This window comes from Micrasema longulum, unplaced genomic scaffold, assembly GCF_059751315.1.
Source record: "Micrasema longulum isolate JH-2025_06_02 unplaced genomic scaffold, ASM5975131v1 h1tg000511l, whole genome shotgun sequence".
Lineage (NCBI taxonomy): Eukaryota > Metazoa > Arthropoda > Insecta > Trichoptera > Brachycentridae > Micrasema > Micrasema longulum.
This window is the reverse complement of record NW_028277708.1, coordinates 1,442,285-1,462,637: the sequence shown is the minus strand read 5'-3', so window position 1 is coordinate 1,462,637 and position 20,353 is coordinate 1,442,285. Positions and strand designations below refer to the sequence as shown.

Genomic DNA, 20,353 nt, shown 5'->3' with positions numbered 1-20,353 from the left:
TCCCAGTTTAAACGAAAGGTATTTGAGTAGTCTGTCTTTTACCTGTTCTTATTGGAGATTTCGGCCAAACAATACAATTAGAAATAGGAAAAAGTGCTGAAATTTTCAGTGGGCTCGTATTATTTATATTATCCACCGTTTTTTTATTATTTTTAAATCAGGTTGTGGTCCCATGGCTAGTGTCATGGACTCACGGCTCTAAGGTCTGTGGTTTGAATCCTACTCTACCCCAACTTGATTCCTAATTTTTAATAGTGAGTTATTTACAACCCGTTGAAAATAGCACTCAATATTAAATATTTGGGTTGATCATAAGAACGCAAATATTCATATTTAAAAAATATTTAAAAGGGGCGATGATTGTTCTAAATGACTACTATGTAAATTATCATCAGGAGTATTTGTCAGGAGTATTTGTCAGGAGTAATGGTGCATAGATGTCAAAAATAATCGGCATTTCATCAAACTCATTGGCACTTTATTGGTCTGAGATTACTAGCATAGACGTATGTCTTGACGGACTTTTTTTTGTCAGTAAAAAATTGCCATATTTGATGTAAAACACTGATTTTTTCACTATTTTGCTGATTGAATTATTTAAAAAAAAAAAATAAGAATTCATAATTTTTTGGGTTTTTTTTAAATCTAAAATCTTTTTCTGCGCAATCTGCTAAATTTTGAGAGTTAAAAATGTATTTTTTATTGGATCTCAGGCATTTGAGAAAATCGATGACTACATGATTTCAAGGAAAAATTCTGCATGCACGAAATCCATGCCGAATAGTATTTGAATTAAGAAATAAAAAAACTTATTTAAAAACAATTGCAAAATTGATCTTTGTAAAAACCAAAAAAAAACTCTCAAAAGGGCACCAGGTGGGTTTATTGCCTCCATTTCAACACTGGTTCTTTTTACTACTTTTTAGTGGTTTAAATGCAGCTACATCTGTTGGTTGCAAAATTATATTTGATTTCGTACATAAAGAGGTAAGTTCATAAGTAAGATGTGTTTTGTGGCTACCAAGAATCAAAACTATTGGAAATATTACGTTCTTTTTTAAGAGATGATGATACAGAACATTTGCCATATATTCATAAATAACTTCTAATTAATACAAAATAATACTGATTTTTATTTATGTATTTCTAAAATAATTTATTTTATTTGTCGCAAATCATAAACAAACAAAATATCAATAATGCATGAAAAATACTGATTGGCATGTGCCAATAATTCAAATATTAACGGATAACAGAACAACATGTTAGTTATTGGCATAGTACCAATCATTGATTTTGTGCCTTTTTTTGTATAGTTTGGCACCGATTAAAAAATGTAATTTATTAGTAATTTAATATATACTTTAAGAAATCTTTAGAAACTCCCAATTACTCACACGTTTTAGTAGAGCATATCGGCAAATGGTTTTAAATAGGAATACCAACGTTTGCACATGTGCGATACTGCAACAGTGACTAGTGAGTAGCGAACATCTACGAGGGCTACCCTTCGGATATTTTTATCTGTTATGTCATCCATAGTGTTGAAGTGTTTTATCTGTTTAGTTTTTTATTGTTTACTTTTTAGCACGAACACCTTAAAAATTTACTATGCTCAATGTTTGTTTTTGTAAATTTATTGATAATTTTAAGTTGCCAGAATTTCACTCGTCCATCCACTTTGTAGCTGCCAGACGATTAGTAATCTAGCTTCAATAGGTAAATGTTATCAACTATCAAATATACAAATTTAGTTAATGAGGTCTAGAATTCCAACCGTCCATGCGCTCAGTAGCTGCAAGACTTGTTGTTATCTAACTTCTATTTTTATAAATTTGTTTGTTATATATTTTTCCTTTAATATCACTAAATTTCCTAACTTTATTGTCAAATAAAAAAATTAAAAATGTAAATAGGGGCTAGATTTCTTATTATCTATGCGCTCTGTAGCTGCAAGACGTCCTGTAATCTAGCTCCTGTATATCATAATTGGAGACGAGGAACAAGAATCCCAACCGTCCATGCGCTCTGTAGCTGCAAGACGTGGTGGGATATTTATTTATTGTACAGTGCCCTTGAGGTGATTTTCACAAAAAACGGCGCTATATAAATTATCCAAATATATACATATATATGTATATATTAATAACGATTAATTGTTGCCAATATTCAATAATATAACTAAACTTGATAAAATTAAGCATTCCTTTTTTAATGCTAAAATTTTTGACCTTCTTTTTTGAGTTTACATATGAGAGTGCCAATTACCCTGTGGGTGCCGACAATACCCTAGTTTACCCTACGTACATGATTATATACTTATTATCTGAAAACATGGAATGATTGATACCCACAAACTTTATTTATCAACTGTGGCGATATAAGGCTTTATTGATACACCATAAAAAAACACTTATATCTATTTATATTTTAATATAATTAATTTAATTTCAATATTGCAGAATTTAATCTTTCTTGTCATCTTCACTGTCTATTGTCTTCCATGATGTCATTCTTTTAATCCAAGGAAATGGTACCATTGAAATATCGTCATCGATTTTTAAGACGTCGAAATTCTCTTCAGTAATTTCTTTCCACTTAACTGTTTCCAATGGACCGAGTGGACCCAACTGAGGTGTAGGGTTTCTAAAAAAAAAATATAAAAATAATCGGTCAATAAATCTGAAAATATTATTGTATGCAATACTACTGAAAATTGTTTCTATATCACGGGACAGTCTCAAGTTGAATGGTTTGACAAAGCGGTGTGAGAACCATTGAATAACTATGATGACTACAGAGCATTAACACTTTAGGCACCGACCCAATACACATAAAATTTACCCTGTGCCCGGCCCATTTTTGCAAAATTTCCTGCTTTCATAAGGGTTTCTTAAAAGTGTCATAATTATGAAAATACTGGATTCAATCAATTGAAACTCCAAATATTTATTTGAAAAAATTCGAAATATTTTTGAATGATAGTTTTGCCAACATTGGCCTTTATGGAGAGCCACATTCCAATGTTCGCACATATACAGGGTTTCAGTCCTTTTTTTGTGTTTTATATCCCGGAGCCGTGTAAACACGTGAATAAAATATAACCACGTTTTGTGTCCCGGTCCCGCGTTTTCACGTAATTTCCGAGCAGGGAAAGAGTACTAATAAAAGTCACTAGATGTCAATAAAGTGCACTTTTTTAGACAGCTGGTAAACCACGTTAAAACACGGGACCGGGACACAACGCGTGGTTATTATCACGTGTTTACACGGCTCCGGAATACAAAGTGTTAATTTGTTTTTTTTTACTAACAATTACTCGAAATTAATGCAAAATGAATCATATACAAAAAAGAAAAAACTTCTTTTTTGAAGTATTATTATATTGAAAAAGTATTTATTAATTAATCATACCCATATTTCGCGAAGTCTGTCCACATTCGTACCATACGTTTTCTCACAAAATGATCTTTTTCCATAGATTCATCTTCAATATTAAATAGGGTTTTAGTAAAATATGCAATATCAGATCCATGTTTAGCACCTTCGCCTTTAATATTTTTTAGCATTTCGTTATTAGTTGAAAAGTTGCCTTGAAATGCAAAAAAGTAGACGTAATTTTTTACTGCATTGCTCTCGTATTTCAAACGATATTTGATTGCTCTGTATACACCATAAACAATGGTCAAATCTGAGAAAAATTCATCGAACACCTTAAATTCATTTGTATCACTTGGGATATATGTTTTTTTAAATAGTCTATCAATTTCTGATTCCTCTTTTGTAGTTGAGCACGATAATGGCACGCATTGTGAAAATGCAAATCGGTTTATTTCATCCATGTGTTTTTGATAAAACAGTTTTAAAAATGCACCTTCGTTCTCACAAAATCCTGTAATCGTTGGGACATTCATGAAATTTCCAGAAGACAACAAATGATGAGGATGCGTATCTAAAAATGGCTGCACATCAGGATATATTTTTTCGACAACTGGTGTAAAAGCAAATAGTTTACCTCTTTCCGCTTCACCTTCTATTAATTTAAACGAGTTCGCCACTATTTCTTCTAGTGAAGCGTTTTGTAAGTAATCCAAAAGTGTGTAAGGATTTGTTGTTTCAATATCTAAACTTTTGCCAAGCCTTTTAGCGTATGTCCCACGTTCTTTAGTCAACGCCCAGGGATTTAAAGAGGAACCAGACTGCATTATTGCCTTTTGAAAAAGGTTTTTGGACATCGGTGATATCAAATGAAATTCAACACTTGCTGAACCGGCACTAACTCCAAATATAGTGATATTATTTGGATCTCCGTTAAATACCTCAATATTATTGTGGACCCATTTCAGTGCTAAACTTTGATCTTTTAGACCAGCATTTCCAGGGACTTCGGGAATATCGAGACAGAGGAATCCCAAAGGACCAAGCCTGTAGTTTATAGATATGAGAATAACGTCATTTTCAATGAAAAAATCTGGTCCAAACTCTTCTTTGTTTCCACTTCCACCAACAAATACTCCACCGTGAATATAAACCATTACAGGATATAAAACACGATTTTTGCTTCCATCAGACAGTGTCGGGGTACTGATATTTAGAAATAAACAATCTTCATCTCCAATGAAACAACCATTAAAAAAACTCATCTGAGGACAAACATGTCCATCTTTTTTTGCATCTCTTTCACCAACCCATGGAGTTTTTGGAACGGGAGACTGTAACACATATTAGATTAGATTTAGATTTATCACAAAATACATCGTTTTAACTTTACATGTAACATGACATTACATATTTTATTTGTACGAAATATTCCCAATCAGCAAAAGTGCTGGTATGGGGGATATAATAGAATATGACACAATAGTATAAAATAACATCACATATAACTCGTCACACAGGCTGTAGGAACTATTTTATTTGGGAACGTTTAAATTAATATACCTGCAGTCGCGCAGTTTATTATGCAAATACCAAATCATGGGAAATTTATATAAAAATACAAATACTATTATTGTATGTAATTAATTGGTTCCACATAGTTAAATGAAGTTTACTCTATGGTCAAATATAATACAGTTAAATTTACAGTATACTTTAATTTGTCTTTATAGTTTCTTTTTGTAACAGGTAATCAATTATATATCGAGTAATTTTGTTCAAATCGACGATTATTACTTTGAAAGTTTTAACGTTTAAACAGGCATATAAACGTAAGCTTGATAAAGGAAACATCATTGACTCATGTCTATGTCCCAAGTCCCAACCGAGATAAAGAAAAAATGAAAGATACGTGGAATTCTAGGCATTTACAAGGCAATGATTTGTCTGGGCCCCGATTACAATACGAAGTTAACAGAGTTATCTTCGACTGTCTTTAAAGAAAAACCGATATTTGTGTACGAAAATGAGTGTATTTGCATTAACATTTAAAATATCTTCTTCGGTAACCTATAATTGAACATGTTTAGAAGAAAAAAATGTATGCGTATTCTGCTTTTCATACAGAAAACTTAATTCAACTTTGTAGATAAAATTAAAGATAAATGTTAAATTCCCATTATAATCGGGGGCCCTGGGATAGTTTAAGTGATCGCTTTACATACTTTGTAACATACAAATATCTAGAATTCCACATTCCTTAATAATTCCCTAATTTCAGTTGAGACATATAGTGTCAGTCGATATATTGTGTAATATTTAAAATTATAAGAGTATTAAAGTCCATTATTTATCGAGAATTTTTTTAACATTTTCAAAACATTATGACGTTTGTTGTAAATACTCATTTTTATGAACAAAATTGTTTTTAATTGTGGCTGCACATTTTCTAAGTGAAAAAAATTATTACAATTTATTAATAGTTTTACAATCAGTATGAGGTCATGCTGATTTTGGCTGACCTTTTTATCGTTACGTATATTTTTTTTAAATTTTAGCATTGACTAATATTGAAATAGGCTGCGTTCGTCTTACATCCCAGATCACAAAATTAGAGATATTGTAAATCTAAAAAGATACATACAACACGTGTCCCTGACACTATTTGAATGTGAAAATACCTTTATTACGAGAAAACATAATTTAATACCTTGAACCTCAAATTCCCTCTCGGTGGTTCAGCATACGGAATTCCTCTAAAACTAAAATATTCCTTTCCACTGTCTGTTTTCGCCAATTCTCCAACTAAAACACCATCCTCTACTTTGACACGAGCTTCATACATTATTGCGTAATTATCTGATTAGATTTCAAATTTTTATTTATTTAAACAGTTGTTTTAAATATCACTTATATTGCAAACTGTTAGCCTGTATACAGCTCTTTACGTACTAAATTAGAGGGGCCGGAAGGTAGGGAGGTGTCTCAATTGGCTGAAATTTGAACAATGATAAGGTAATTGTACTCAGCAGGATCAACCCAATTTAAAAATTAGTATGTGCAACAATATTTTGAACATGTCTAAATCCTTTTGAACATGTCTTGTATTCAAGTCTCAGGGAACTTCATCAAAAACTTCCAAATATTTCCTTCTCAAAGATCGGGAATAATAATTTAATCGGATAATACTGTTAATATTGTAGCGGATTAAATCGAAAAATTTACTCAAAAACGTTCTTAAATAATAAATAGTCTAATTAAATATTGTATACTAGTATAATGAATTAACTAATAGGTAGTCACGTTATTGTTTATTTTGCATAAAAATGTCTGCCTTAATACAGATTGTACCTACTTAGTCAGACTTGACATAATTCAGAAAAATCAATTACCTAAAATATGAAGTAGATGAAAAAATGTTTTTTTTCGTTAATAAACCGTGATTATTATTATTACTAACCCTTTCGAAAATTAAACCAGAGACCTCTGACAAAGTAGGCAAACGTAGAGCTTTACACTTTATGATTTTTCTTCATTCGATACTTTCAATAAATTAATAGATATATATAAAATAATCCAAAATGTTGTAGATTTACTTGGACAGCTGTTTCGCATTGTAAAGCTAGGGTTTCCTAGGACAGCGGTACCCGTATTTTAACGGCCGTAGTGAACGGTGATGCAGTAGACAGCCGTCGTAACGTCGACTAGAGAGTGGTTTCCTAGGAAAACGGTGTTAAATGGTGTTGATAACACCGTTTTCCTAGAAAACCACACTCTAGTCACCGTTACGACGGCTGTCCACTGCATCACCGTTCACCACGGCCGTTAAAATACGGGTACCGCTGTCCTAGGAAACCCTAGCTTAAGAGCATAGTAAAATGACGGCGTTCGATCTAACATAATATAAAAATGACAGTTGCTATCGAAACCAATATTCTTTTTGATTTGTCTGTCGTTTCTCTGTATTTGAATGTAATGTTATCTGTGTTTGAAGTAATTAAAAGCTATGAACAGATGAAAATTCTTATCAATTGTATACTTAATATGAACACGAACACTACAAGTATACTTACATTATTATATAGGTAGATAATATATACGAGAAACAAGATCTGTGTATTCGGTATACTAAATATCAAGTGTTAGTTATTATGTCATTTTCTCGGAGTAACAATATAAAGTGAACGTTTAACAGTTTTACTCTTCATTTAAATAATTTAAAAAATAACCATGGCGCATCGCAATTTAAGAATTCGTCAAGGAGAATTGAGCGGAATTATGTCGGTGACCGAAGACGGGGAAAAGTATTTTAGTTTTTTGGGGATTCCATATGCCGAACCACCCGTGGGAAGCCTCAGATTTAAGGTTAGTTAATCGTTCATTGTTTTACCGTGAAAGTTCCTTAAGTCTAGGTATGTGTATATTCGAACCAGTCACCTGTGGTGGTTGAATAAATTGTTTTAGGATCCAATTCCAGCAAAACATTGGCAAAATGTAAGAGATGCCTCAACAGAAGGAAATATTTCTATTCAAATGGACCACGATTCTAAAAAGTGTGTGGGTGATGAAGATTGTCTCTTTTTAAATGTTCACACTCCTCAACTACCTTCAACTGGGTCGTCTCTTTTACCTGTAATGGTTTATATCCACGGAGGTGCTTTTAAGTACGGATCAGGAAATCATTGTGATTTTGGACCGGAATATATTGTTGAAAAAAACTGTATTTTAGTGACGATGAACTATAGACTTGGAGTATTGGGGTTTCTTTGCCTGGATGCTCCATTCGCTCCGGGTAATATGGGCCTTAAAGATCAACAACTGGCCATCACGTGGGTACATGAAAACATTACTTCATTCAATGGTGATCCAAACAATGTTACACTGTTTGGTGTAAGCGCTGGGGCATGTTCTGTAGAAAGTCAACTATTGTACACAAAGTCATCTGGACTATTTCATAAGGCGATACTGCAATCAGGCTCCGTATTAAATCCCTGGTTCCTGACAAGAGATCACCTCGATAATCCCATCAGACTTTCTAAGAGATTTGGCAAAAACTTTCGTAATCCAAAAGAATTACACGATTTCTTCTGTACTTTAACAGCTCAAGAGTTAGTTGAGGAATCACTTAAAATATTGACTGATGAAGATGTTAAGTCTGGAATATTGTCGTCATTTACTCCTGTGGCTTGTTTACTTCCATTTCATGATAATTTTATTGAACGTGATCCAATTCAACTACTAGAAGCTGGAAGCTTTATAAAAGTTCCATCAATGTCCGGATTTTGTAACAAAGAAGGAATTTTGATGAAAACGTTTTATAAAAATGAAACCAAAGAGTTATTAGATGATGGAAAATTTATTGAATGTCTGCCGCCACATTTTTTTGTTAACAGAAAAGAAGTAGAAATTGAATTGAAAACAGTGTATCTACCTAAAAGCGATGATTTAAATGCCGATGATCATGTGTTGGATTTTTTAACTGATTTGATCATACACGGTGGATTATGCAAATCGGTAGAATTGAAATTAAAATGTGGTGTAAAACAGTATTTTTATTGTTTTTCGTATGATGGAAATATGAATTATTTAAAATGCGTAGCTAACTTCAAAGAAAAGGGAACATGTCACGCAGACGAAGTAACATATTTGGGAACAAATGGAAAAGTAAGCAATGTCAATGCGTCACCTTTGGACATCATTGTCAGAAAAAGAATGGTACAAATGTGGACAGATTTTGCGAAAACTGGGTATGTAGAAGAAACCTCGTCATATACATTTTATTTATGTAATTCTTTCAAAATACACGAACTGAATCTGCTTATTTATTTCAGAGATCCAACACCCGTTTTAGCCAAGAACGTCAATGTAAAATGGTTGTCGGTGAATGACGATGAACTTAACATGCTTGATATTGGAAATGAACTTGTTTTAAAAAACAAATCTTTTACTGAAAGAAGATGTTTATGGAAAAAAATATACAAAGGGTCGTGTGGTTCAAAAATGTGACTGCCATATTTTTATTCCTAATCTGTCGAAACGACTTGTACCTACCTATACCAAAAAAAAAATATCAATATAAACACTGTATTTTTTTGCGGTTCTTTATTTTTTTTTTACAGACTGATCCTTATTTAAATATATTATTATAAAAAAAAAAATCTGTAAATGTTACATACGTTATCTTACCAAACAATTTACAGTCTTTTTTCTTATTGTCAATTTCGTATGAATGTTTTTTTTAATTCCAAAGACATAAGTTACATATTCCTTATAACCAATTTGTCACAAACGGCAACGAATATGAAGTAATTATTTTTAGCGTTTTAAATATATTATCTTTCAAAAAATTTGGATTAAAATATGCAATGAGGAAGTTCATTGACACGGGAAATTAGATATAAAAAATGTTCCTCACACACTGTAAACATTGCGGCATTTAATTGCAAAGGAAAGTTTCTCGAAACGACTGAAAAAAGTCATTGAAATGAACTACTTTGAACTTCGTCACGAGTTCCTTCCGAATCGACAAATAATACCAACTTACCTATCGGCAGAACTTACCGACGCCGACGAGAACTTGTGACATCACAATGGGAGTAATTCCAAAATAACAAAACATTAATAAATCTAAGCGCTGATAATACGATACATAAAAATAATTTTTTTTTTTTAAATTGACTTAATTTAATAATGTATTAAATAATAAAACATGTTTTAAAAAATCACTGAACCTCGTTTACAAAACATGTAATATTTTTTTATTATTTTAAAGTTTTTGTCATGTTTTTTATTTAAAAAATCGGCAAAAAATATAGCAGCTAGTATATTATTATACTAATTTTATAACAAATTGTAAATGCTAAATATTTTTTAAACCAGTATTATGTAAATGAAAAACTTCAGCCCTACGGGAAATTGGATTCAAAAAATGTTTTCATACGCTCGGTAAAAATTCAAATTTAATTTACCCATTCGGAAAATTTTCTTGAAAATGTACGAAAAAAAATATTAAAAACTATTTTAATAAAAACTAACTACTCGTACTTTGAACAAGTTCATAAGAATACACTTATACATTATTTATTTTTTTATACATTTTTTTTGCACCACAACAGGCCAGGAGGCCTAATTACAGTGGTGAATTACATCACAGAGCACCCAGGCTTGAGAAAAATCACATTTTTAATTTTTGTGTTCTCACCGGGAATCGAACCCGGAACCTTCCGTGCGTGAGTCAAGCGTCTTGACCACTACACCACGGAGGCCGCCTAATAATAATAAGAGAGCTGTGGAAGATTTCGGGTTTACTTATCGTCAACAGACCAATCGGCAGAACTGACTAAAAAGAAGTGGAAGAGAACTTGAAATGTCACACGCGGATTAATTTCAGAAATACAAAACTTTGAAAAATCATAGCGCTGATAACACGATACATAAAAATTAATGGAAAAAATTGTTTTAGTTTAAAAGTTTATTAACAAATATTTTTTAAAACCACTGAACTTTCTCATGTTTATATTTCTTCTTGTTTCTTTTCTCTTCAATCTATAAATAGGTTTACATGCAAACGTAAATCTTAATCAATATATAAAAAAAAGCCCTGATAATAATATAGGTATAACTAAATTTAATTTATCCTAAATTTAGAATCACATGGAAACAATTTTAAACACAGATAGTTGACAGGTAAAGATACAAAGCTTTTAAAAATAAAATCACACGATACTATTTTTTTTAAATAAATTATCGGACAATGCTATAAGTCGATCTTCGACCTCTAGAGAAATACATTCACAACAAAACTTTAATATTTTTATACTTATATCTATAAGTGTATTGTATTGGACGATTCTTTTAAATAAACACACCTGTATAAACAAGCCCGTACCTGAGAAGCAGGTTTTTAGTGTCAACACGGCATTGGTAATCTTAAAGTTGAAAAATATTTTAAATTTCAGTTGCAAGCGTGGTAATGTGATTTTGCGATAAATCATATGACCTCCTGATGACCCGAAAGTCAAGACAAACTAAATAACAGATAAGTTCTTTTAACTTTAAAATTAATCGGTCTCCGTGTTCGATTCTCAGTGAAAAGTTCCAGGTTAGATTCTTGGTGAAAATTCAACAATTAAATATAGTTTTTCTAATCCCTGAGCTTGGCTATTGTAATTAAGCTTCCTGGCCTGATTTGATACAAAAATCATCATCATTCTCTTTCCACACCTAATGGTGTATAGAGCACTGCATTGGCACACCAATCGTAGTGTAGCTTGATTTTTTTTTTACATGAAGGTAAGATGATCAGTTTTATGTTTCAAGTACCAGTCCAAGGACTATGAAATATTTAAGTGGAAAAACACATTTCTTGCATGGTAGGCATACGCGCTTACCACTACACCGCGAGACCGACTTTTTGATACAATAAAGAGTACTAAAAAAAACACATTGTTTTGTTTTATTATATTAGAATTGACCATTTGGCCATAAGCCCGCAAATATAATTTAAGGCGTGAGTGGATAATAGTGTTTTATGAAAACAAAAAAAACAAATAGCAAAGATATCGGGGGTTAAAATTTTGAATTGACGACATTGAACTATTTTATAAAAATCAAACAGACGTATTAACAAACAATGACATAAACAAAGACCTAACTATGTTGACTAAATGGACAAACACAAACTTACTTACACTTAATAATAAAAAAGCAATATTATCCATTTTGAATCTAGAAAAAAATGTCATAAAGTAAATGCTTACATAAATAATGAACGACTTACTGAAATTGAACATGTTAAATACTTAGGACTAACAATAGACAGACAATTAACATAGACAATTCATATCAACAATTTAATTAGCAAAGTGGCGACATTATCGAGTCTTTTTTTAAAAATCAAAAATTTTGTTCCAAAAACGGAAAAAATTCTAATGTATGAAGCCTATGTAAAAACTAAAATATGTTATACGCAACAACTATGGGGAGCAGGATATCAAAATGTCATAAACAGACTACAAAGACAACAAAATAAAATATTAAAGTTAGTATATGACCTTCCCTATTTAACTGCAACTAGAGAACTTATTAAACAAACTAAGCAATTAAATATAACTGAACTCTTTCAACTAGAATCATTTAAATTTATCCATAAATTAGCCACTAATGTAATTGTAAACGAAGAACTAAAACTTGTAAAAATTGTAGTCAACGTGGATATAATACGAGAATATCAGACAAATACCATATACAACTTTCTAAAACAAGACAAGGACAATCAAGACTAATGAACCAGGGACTGAAATTATATAATAAACTACCAGACAAAACTAAACAAAAGACTCAGACAAACTTTTCCAAAGGCGTAAAAAATATTATTTTGAACAACAGAGTATGATTGAAAAATGTATATAATATTGTATGTAAAAGGAATATAATAATCCGTAAGGGTTTATAAATAAATTTTCAAATAAAAAAAAAAAAACACCAGTTCAATTTTTGACAAAAATTAAACTTTCATTCGCTCTCAAAATCGCTTTTCTGCTATTTTTTTATGGTGTAATTGGCTTTATGTGAAAGGGTTATTTATGCATAAAAGCTTTATTTATGCGAAATAGTATATTTAAAAAAATTGCGATATTTCGCCTTCATTCACTCATGTCTTTAATTATTTACTAACATTTGTTGAAATGTTTGACCACAAAATTTTTGCTTGAAATTTAAAAATTCATAATATGTTTTATCCTTTACTTACTTGTATGCTATAAAATGAATATTTAAACATTTAAAACTTGCAGATTTCTTTAAAACTAAGGTGACGTTATTATATAAATAAAGATATGCCTATTTGAGGGTATGTTTGTTGTAAGAAATCATCCGATATGCTAACATAGTTTCCCACATCCAAAGAAGATGGTGACACTTGAGTTAGCAAATATTTGTATTTAGAGGTGTTAAACCTATACCACCTGATAACTCGCCGATAACAGCCATTTATTTACATACGTCACTGTTCTTATCTATGGAGTACCTCGCTCACAAGAATATCTTAAAGAATTTTACTATTTTAACACATAAAACCAGTAGAGAGTAGATACTTGAATCGTTTTTTAGGTTGATTGCACTTCTTGCTGACGTCTTAAACATCACAGCGTATATCAACATTAGTTCTGAAGATGGAAATAAATGCTATTGACATACGGCATAACAACCTAGTAAATTACTTAACATCATTGAACAGATTTTCATTTTATTAAATTTATGGTTCACAAACAATAAACAACACGTAAGACATTGGTATAATAATCACAATTTGTTTTGGTTTGATATTGTTCGTCAATAATTCATAAGTCTTAAATCGAAATATCTGACATGGGCCCTTCTTGATCCAAGCCACATACAAAAATTGTTATTTTTTTATTTATTATATTATTTTGTTTTGCATTTTTTGTTTATTTTTATATTATTTTGTAAACTTGCCAAACATAAGGGCCAGACTCTTATTTAGCAAGTTCAACCTTAAGTGTTCTATTTTTTTACCATATGTATTGCTTTTTTTTATGCTTATAAAAGTTTTTATTAAAAATACAAAAAATGACATTGCCCTTTATAGATCCAAGCAACATAATTATATAAAAACGCTCCAAAAAAAAATTTTTAAAAAAATACAACATTATTTTATCATATTTTGTTGTATTTTATCTCTAATTCTTAATATTTTACATATATTTATATTTTCGACACTTGTGCAATAATATTTACACACATGTCCACCCTCATTCCAATATAATACCCACTCACCCACCCTCTCACACACCTACACTCACACAAACACACTTGTATGTATTATACGTGTATTTAATTTCTGTGCATATCTGTCATTGGTTTTATTCTCTGTATATTTTATTTGTTATTCGTTACATGTATTACTGTTGATCCACAATAAATAAATTTAAAAAAATTAAAAACCTTTATTCAACAAAAAATAATATACAAATTAAAAGTAAGAATAATTCAGGTTGAACTTGCCAAAAAATATTCAGAATCTTATGTTCGCAAGTTTTCAAAATAATATTAACCTTTCCCTCACTAATACCCGTATGCAGAGACAAACCTTATGGTGAGGAAAGTACATTCTATTGTCTTCACCTTCGGGTTATTTTCTGCATTTGAAATTAGAATGTACTTTCCTCACCTTAAGTTTTGTCTCTGCATACATACCCGTATGCAGAGACAAACCTTATGGTGAGGAAAGTACATTCTATTGTCTTCACCTTCGGGTTATTTTCTGCATTTGAAATTAGAATGTACTTTCCTCACCTTAAGTTTTGTCTCTGCATACATACCCGTATGCAGAGACAAACCTTATGGTGAGGAAAGTACATTCTATTGTCTTCACCTTCGGGTTATTTACTGCATTTGAAATTAGAATGTACTTTCCTCACCTTAAGTTTTGTCTCTGCATACGAGTATAAGCATCCAGAAATTACACATGATCCGAACGGGGGGACCAAACGACCTCAGCGCCTACTTGTATATATCGTCAGGAGAATAAAACGTTGGAAGTGTTTATGACCGTGCAATAATTTATTAATGTTTCCGCGTACACATATTTTACTCATTCGTCTATTTTATTCATTTTAGTTAGTTTGCCGAATGTACGTACGTACATAAAAAGATATTAACCCTTGTATTATTTACGTCTTTTTTTGTTTTAATATTTAAAAAAAATAAAAAATAGCAATTTAAAAACAAAAACAGGAAAATGCTTCTTTCTATTAATTTCACGATTACAAAAAAATAAACGGCAAATGGCTTTAATAATACTTGAGTTATCGAATTAAAATCGGTCTATGGGGGATTCAAATCCCCCCCTTCGATCCGGCTAAGTTAAATAGAAATATTTTTTTAAAGTAGTAAAAAATAAAGGACATCGAGCCTAAGAATGAGTCTTAGTCGGCTAACTTCGACTTTGTAGAGCGTCGTCTCTGTCACACGAGTCCGGTATCAGTATAAATGACAAAGACGAAGTTAGCCGATTAGGCCGGCGCAATAGGCGCAGCGCGGCAGTCTCTTTCTTAAGCCCGATGTTCTTTATACGTATGCGTTCTTTTTCGTATTTTATAAAAGAAATATTCATTTAATGTTATCTGGGGAAGGAAGCATTTCTTTAATTTATACTAAGCCGACAAGCTCAATTCAATTTTATCAAGTTTCAGCTTATAACAATAATAATTATGGCTACATATTATTACAATTTCGAATAATAACAAGAGGAAATAAATTAAGACTCCTTATTTCTGGCTGCGATACGATCCCACTTACTATTCAATGATGCTCACACTTACACACACCTGAACACTTTACCTACACTAATACTCATAAACACACATATACATTTACTCTCATACAAATACACATAAACACACCCTTTTGTTGTAACACAATTGATAATAAGTATTATTCTTCAATGTTTGATTATGTCCAAATGCTTGCAGACTGGCTGGATTTCCTCCCTAGGGAGTTGTTCGTATTTAAATTTATTTCAACAGAGAGGGAAAAGGTTTTCGGGTCATAAGCCCTGTAAATGCCTAGACTTCCATATTCCCTTCTCGAAAACTTTTTCCCTCGCTGTTGAAATAAATTTAAAGTATTATTCTTATTTAGAAACTTTGCTGGTCTGTCCTTAAACTGAATTTTTTTAATGTTACTTTATCATTGTCGACTGTTTGTTTCTTTAAAATAAATAAATAAATAGAAACTGTTTTATTTTATGATTCAAGTAATAATCCTTCTATAATTATTATAAACTACCGTTGATCAAGGTTCACTGCATTTTGTGTTACTGTACAGTTTCCTATGCACCATCGGGTGCGGATAGGGGGATGATGATAGCGATGATAAATGTAGGGTTAACAGCAACAAAACTTCAATAAAGATTGGACGCGTTTCGCACTGAAGAGGGGAATGGAAAAACACCAAAAGAACCCATGTGCCATATGGTCACATTTGTATTAAGCATGTATTAAAATTGCCAATATGCTACAAGTTACAACAGACAAATGGATCCATATGTCAAACGAATGCTATGTACTAATTATGATTCTTTACCCTAGAGTAGCTGGTGGGGGTTAGTACAATCCAAACAGACAAAATATTAAAACCTTTCTTTTGTGATTGAACTCTTTAAGAGCATCACACGAAAAGAGATTATCTACTAAACTAAAAAAAAAACAACTTTTACCTGTCGGTTTTGGAGAACACTTTATTATTTCCTAAGTCAACGATGCTATCATCTATAATGATAAGAAGTTAATGTCACTTTTCGTGTAATTAGTTATATTTGTTATGACTAACAATTTAAATTATTGTATGTCCCTTTTTTTAATGGAAAGAGAAATACTACAGTTTGTATTATTTATTCATATATTTAAATTTTCAGACCATTTCCTAAAAGTCGTAAATAACTTGTGCTGGAAAAATGGAAATCGAGTTGTGGTAGAGTGGGATTTAAACTTGCGACCTTTGGTCCGTGAGTCCACAATACTACCACGGGACCACAACCCGGTTCAAGGAATGCTCTCGTAGAGGATACATCTATCTCCCTTTGTTAACCATGGAGTTGATACAGTGCTTTATTTATTTAGTTTTTTATTGCTTACTTCTTGGCATGAACACTTGACAAACTTACTACTATGCTCTATTTTTTTTAAATTTATTGATATCATTATCAATATCAGTTAACTTTGCTGGGATTCCACTCGTCCATGCGCTTTGTAGCTGCACGATGATTGGTTATCTAGCTTTCATATATCAACTTTAAAATACCTAAATTTTGTAAATGTGGCCTAGAATTCCAATCGGCTATGCGTTTTGTAGCTGCAAGACGTGTTGTAATCTTACTCCTTTTTACTATTCATATTATTTTATTTTTTTAGTATCATTAATACACTAAATTTATTTGTCAATTTTTAAAATGTACAATTGGGGGCTAAATTTCTAACAGTCTATGCGCTCTGCAGCTGCAAGACGTCTTGTAATCTAGCTCCAATCTGTTATGATTTTTTATTGGTCTTAATTGAAAACGAGGAACTAGAATCCCAACCGTCCATGCGCTCTGTAGCTGCAAGACGTACTGGGATATTTATTAATTGTACAGCGCCCTTGAGGTGATTTTCACAAAAATGGCGCTATATAAATTATCCAACTATATATATATATATATATATATATATATATATATATAAATATATATATATCTTATAACTTACGCCAAACCTACCGGGCTAAAATTTTTGAAATACTGTACTAATATTGTTTTTTTTTTAAACTTTGTTTTCAAAATAAAAATCCTTTTATTTTCATATTGTTAAATGTGTTCATTTGAGTTCTACAAAAGAAATGACCCTTCAAGCAATATTGTACATAATATTATGTTGTACATCAAATTATCTTTATGAAACTTGATTTATCGTTTTTAAACTTGTTTTTATCTGTTCTGAATTTCTGCAGACCCATGATCAGCACCATCACCAGCTTAGTTCTATTAGCTCATGCCAGTTGAGGGTTGATTTGCTTATTTTCAAATTGTATTACTTCCCCGACTGTACTAATAGTAATTGTTGATTTATGATTTCTGACGCCATTGACCACCTGGATCTGCGTAAGGTCATCGCTTGCTTCTGTCTTGACCCTGAGCAGACTCCGCTGACCAGCTGATCACATCTTCACTTCGCATATGTCCAACAATCCCTTCTCACTGACATTACCCAAGATTTTAATGTTATTAGCCATTACCCATTCTATAAATCACCACAAATGAACTATTATTCTCGAGAGTTCTCTCAGGACCTGCAGATAAACGAAGAAGTGAACACATCATTAGCATTGTAAAATCTGATTTTATCACGATAATAGACTTACAAAAACGCAGACAATTTAAAAATAATAAATATTATTAGAAAATAAAGACTTTCTCATGATACTCATTATTTTTTATAATTAAAAACACAGCTGGGATACAAAATTTTTAGATGTCGAAAACATCAATATGTAAACCGCCATTACATGCATATGAAGGAGGATAAACAATATAAAAAAGGATGCATTAGATTGGTTTCTATTTTTTTATATTTATTAATACACTATTAAACTAAGCCAAAATTATTTTAAAAAACCCAAATCATGTATTGTTTTATCAGCGCTATGATTTTATAAAGTTGTACATTATTTAATTACTTCGCGTGTGACATCTCAAGTTCTCTTGCCATTCTTCCGGATGAGTTCTGCTGATTAATCAGTCAACCTACCGTATACCGGAAATATATTACAACTTTCTTATCATCGGTTGATTCGGAAGAACTAGTGACGTCATGCAAAGTAGTTCGTTTTTCTTAAAATCATTTTTTTTATTGTTTTCATACATTTTTGAGAATCAAAAACACAGGTGGGATACAAAGTTTTTAGATGCCGAAAACATAAATATGTAAACCGCCATTACATGCATATGAAAGAGCATAAACAATATAAAAAGGTATGCATTAGATTGGTTTCTTACCATCATAACTACCTTTTTCCCTAATCCTTACCTAAAGGCGCATATTATGATACTCAACAGGCACAACAATTGCGGCGTATTTCAATCATTTGTTACAAAACAAGACAATTGCTTTGTTATGTTTAGTTCAACGCGTTTGACTCCTGTTTTTGAAGTGGTTTGCAAGAAATATAAGCAATTTATTACTAAAACCAATTTTATTTTATTTACTGAGCAACACATAGTAATTCACTCAGTCAAAAGCTTTGGCAAAATCATTGTACGCGTAGTCCACTTGATGACGCATATCCAAGGCTCGCGACACGTATTCAGTGAATACCACAATTATTTAGTAAATTGACCAGATCTAAACCCACGCTGTTCATCAACCAAAAATGGGTCACTTTTAATGCAATGAAATGATGTAACAGTGCCTCGAACACTTTGGCCGGAGCAAAAAAAAACTACTACTGGCCGTGATTATCTAACGGCATTAGGGAAGATACCTGAATTTGAGGATCGGTTAAAAATAAATCAAAGTAGTTCCTTTATTGATGGTTCATCGGAGGAAACTGATTTAATATGACTCGCTAATACATCAGTCACGTCCGTCCGAGTTTCAAACAATCTTATCACTCCATAACATAGTATTTATATGACCACCATCCCTGAGCTTCTGAATCGATAAAAATATATTTTTCAATCGAACAATACAATAAATATAGTAAGCGAATCTGCACATAAATTTTTGACGATATTTCTTGTGTGAAAAAAGATAAGTATCATATTCTTTTCATGTATATGTACGATATAGTTTGACTTAAATGCTGAATAAATAGAAGTACAAACGAACAAATATTTTTACTCCGTATTTTTTTTGTAAAAAAATTATGCCAAAAAACTAATTGTTGCAGTCATCCTGAAAATTAAATACTCGTACTTTTTATTGTATAAATTCGTATCAAATCTTGAATTGAAATGCAAAATAATTGCCACCAGTGATTGCTATTATGTTATTATGCATTCTGTAAACCAGCAAATAATATAGCTGCCAATCTAGTAATAAATATGATAAACAACAGTGCCCCAAAGCAAAACCAGAATGCATTTAATATCATGCCACCTGAGAATGCATTTATTCGTCACAAGTAATCTGTAATTGATACATTACTCCAAAACCAATAAAAAACCATTTGTTCCAGAGTTCTAAGCTTCCACTAAATGCACATGCATATTTAAATATTTAAGTACATACATGATGAATAATAATATAATATAATATTTCATTTACATAACTTTCAACAGCAATTGACTTTCATTGAACGAAGTCACTACATATGAACACCGGCTAAATAATTATATTTGTATACTTATTTAGTATTCAAAAACACTCTCAAATTCAGTGTCTCAATTTGACTATTTTAAAGGCAAGGATTTTTAAAT

General features: G+C 31.4%; 2 protein-coding genes across 2 annotated transcripts; one reads left to right on the top strand and one right to left on the bottom strand.

Annotated features, from left to right (window-relative positions):
* Nucleotides 1–2,343: 2,343 nt before the first annotated feature.
* LOC148280941 (juvenile hormone esterase-like) lies at nt 2,344–6,345 on the bottom strand. Its single transcript, XM_088227604.1, has 3 exons — nt 6,089–6,345; nt 3,415–4,712; nt 2,344–2,646 (listed from the first exon to the last, which is right to left on the bottom strand). Exons 1-3 carry the CDS (start codon nt 6,221–6,223, stop codon nt 2,466–2,468), a joined length of 1,614 nt encoding a protein of 537 aa, XP_088083730.1. The 5' UTR covers nt 6,224–6,345; the 3' UTR covers nt 2,344–2,465.
* A 1,066-nt stretch (nt 6,346–7,411) lies between these two features.
* Nucleotides 7,412–16,094, top strand: LOC148280940 (juvenile hormone esterase-like). The gene is made up of 3 exons (XM_088227603.1): nt 7,412–7,743; nt 7,843–9,125; nt 9,210–16,094. Exons 1-3 carry the CDS (start codon nt 7,609–7,611, stop codon nt 9,382–9,384), a joined length of 1,593 nt encoding a protein of 530 aa, XP_088083729.1. The 5' UTR covers nt 7,412–7,608; the 3' UTR covers nt 9,385–16,094.
* The last annotated feature ends 4,259 nt before the right edge of the window (nt 16,095–20,353 follow it).

Coding starts and splice junctions, on each gene's coding strand:
- LOC148280941 (XM_088227604.1), bottom strand. CDS start 6,223: ATGTATGAAGCTCGTGTCAAAGTAGAGGATGGTGTTTTAGTTGGAGAA. Junction 4,713..6,088: donor GAGGGAATTTGAGGTTCAAG/GTATTAAATTAT, acceptor TATGTGTTACAG/TCTCCCGTTCCAAAAACTCC. Junction 2,647..3,414: donor ACAGACTTCGCGAAATATGG/GTATGATTAATT, acceptor TTTTTTTTTTAG/AAACCCTACACCTCAGTTGG.
- LOC148280940 (XM_088227603.1), top strand. CDS start 7,609: ATGGCGCATCGCAATTTAAGAATTCGTCAAGGAGAATTGAGCGGAATT. Junction 7,744..7,842: donor TGGGAAGCCTCAGATTTAAG/GTTAGTTAATCG, acceptor AAATTGTTTTAG/GATCCAATTCCAGCAAAACA. Junction 9,126..9,209: donor ACAGATTTTGCGAAAACTGG/GTATGTAGAAGA, acceptor TATTTATTTCAG/AGATCCAACACCCGTTTTAG.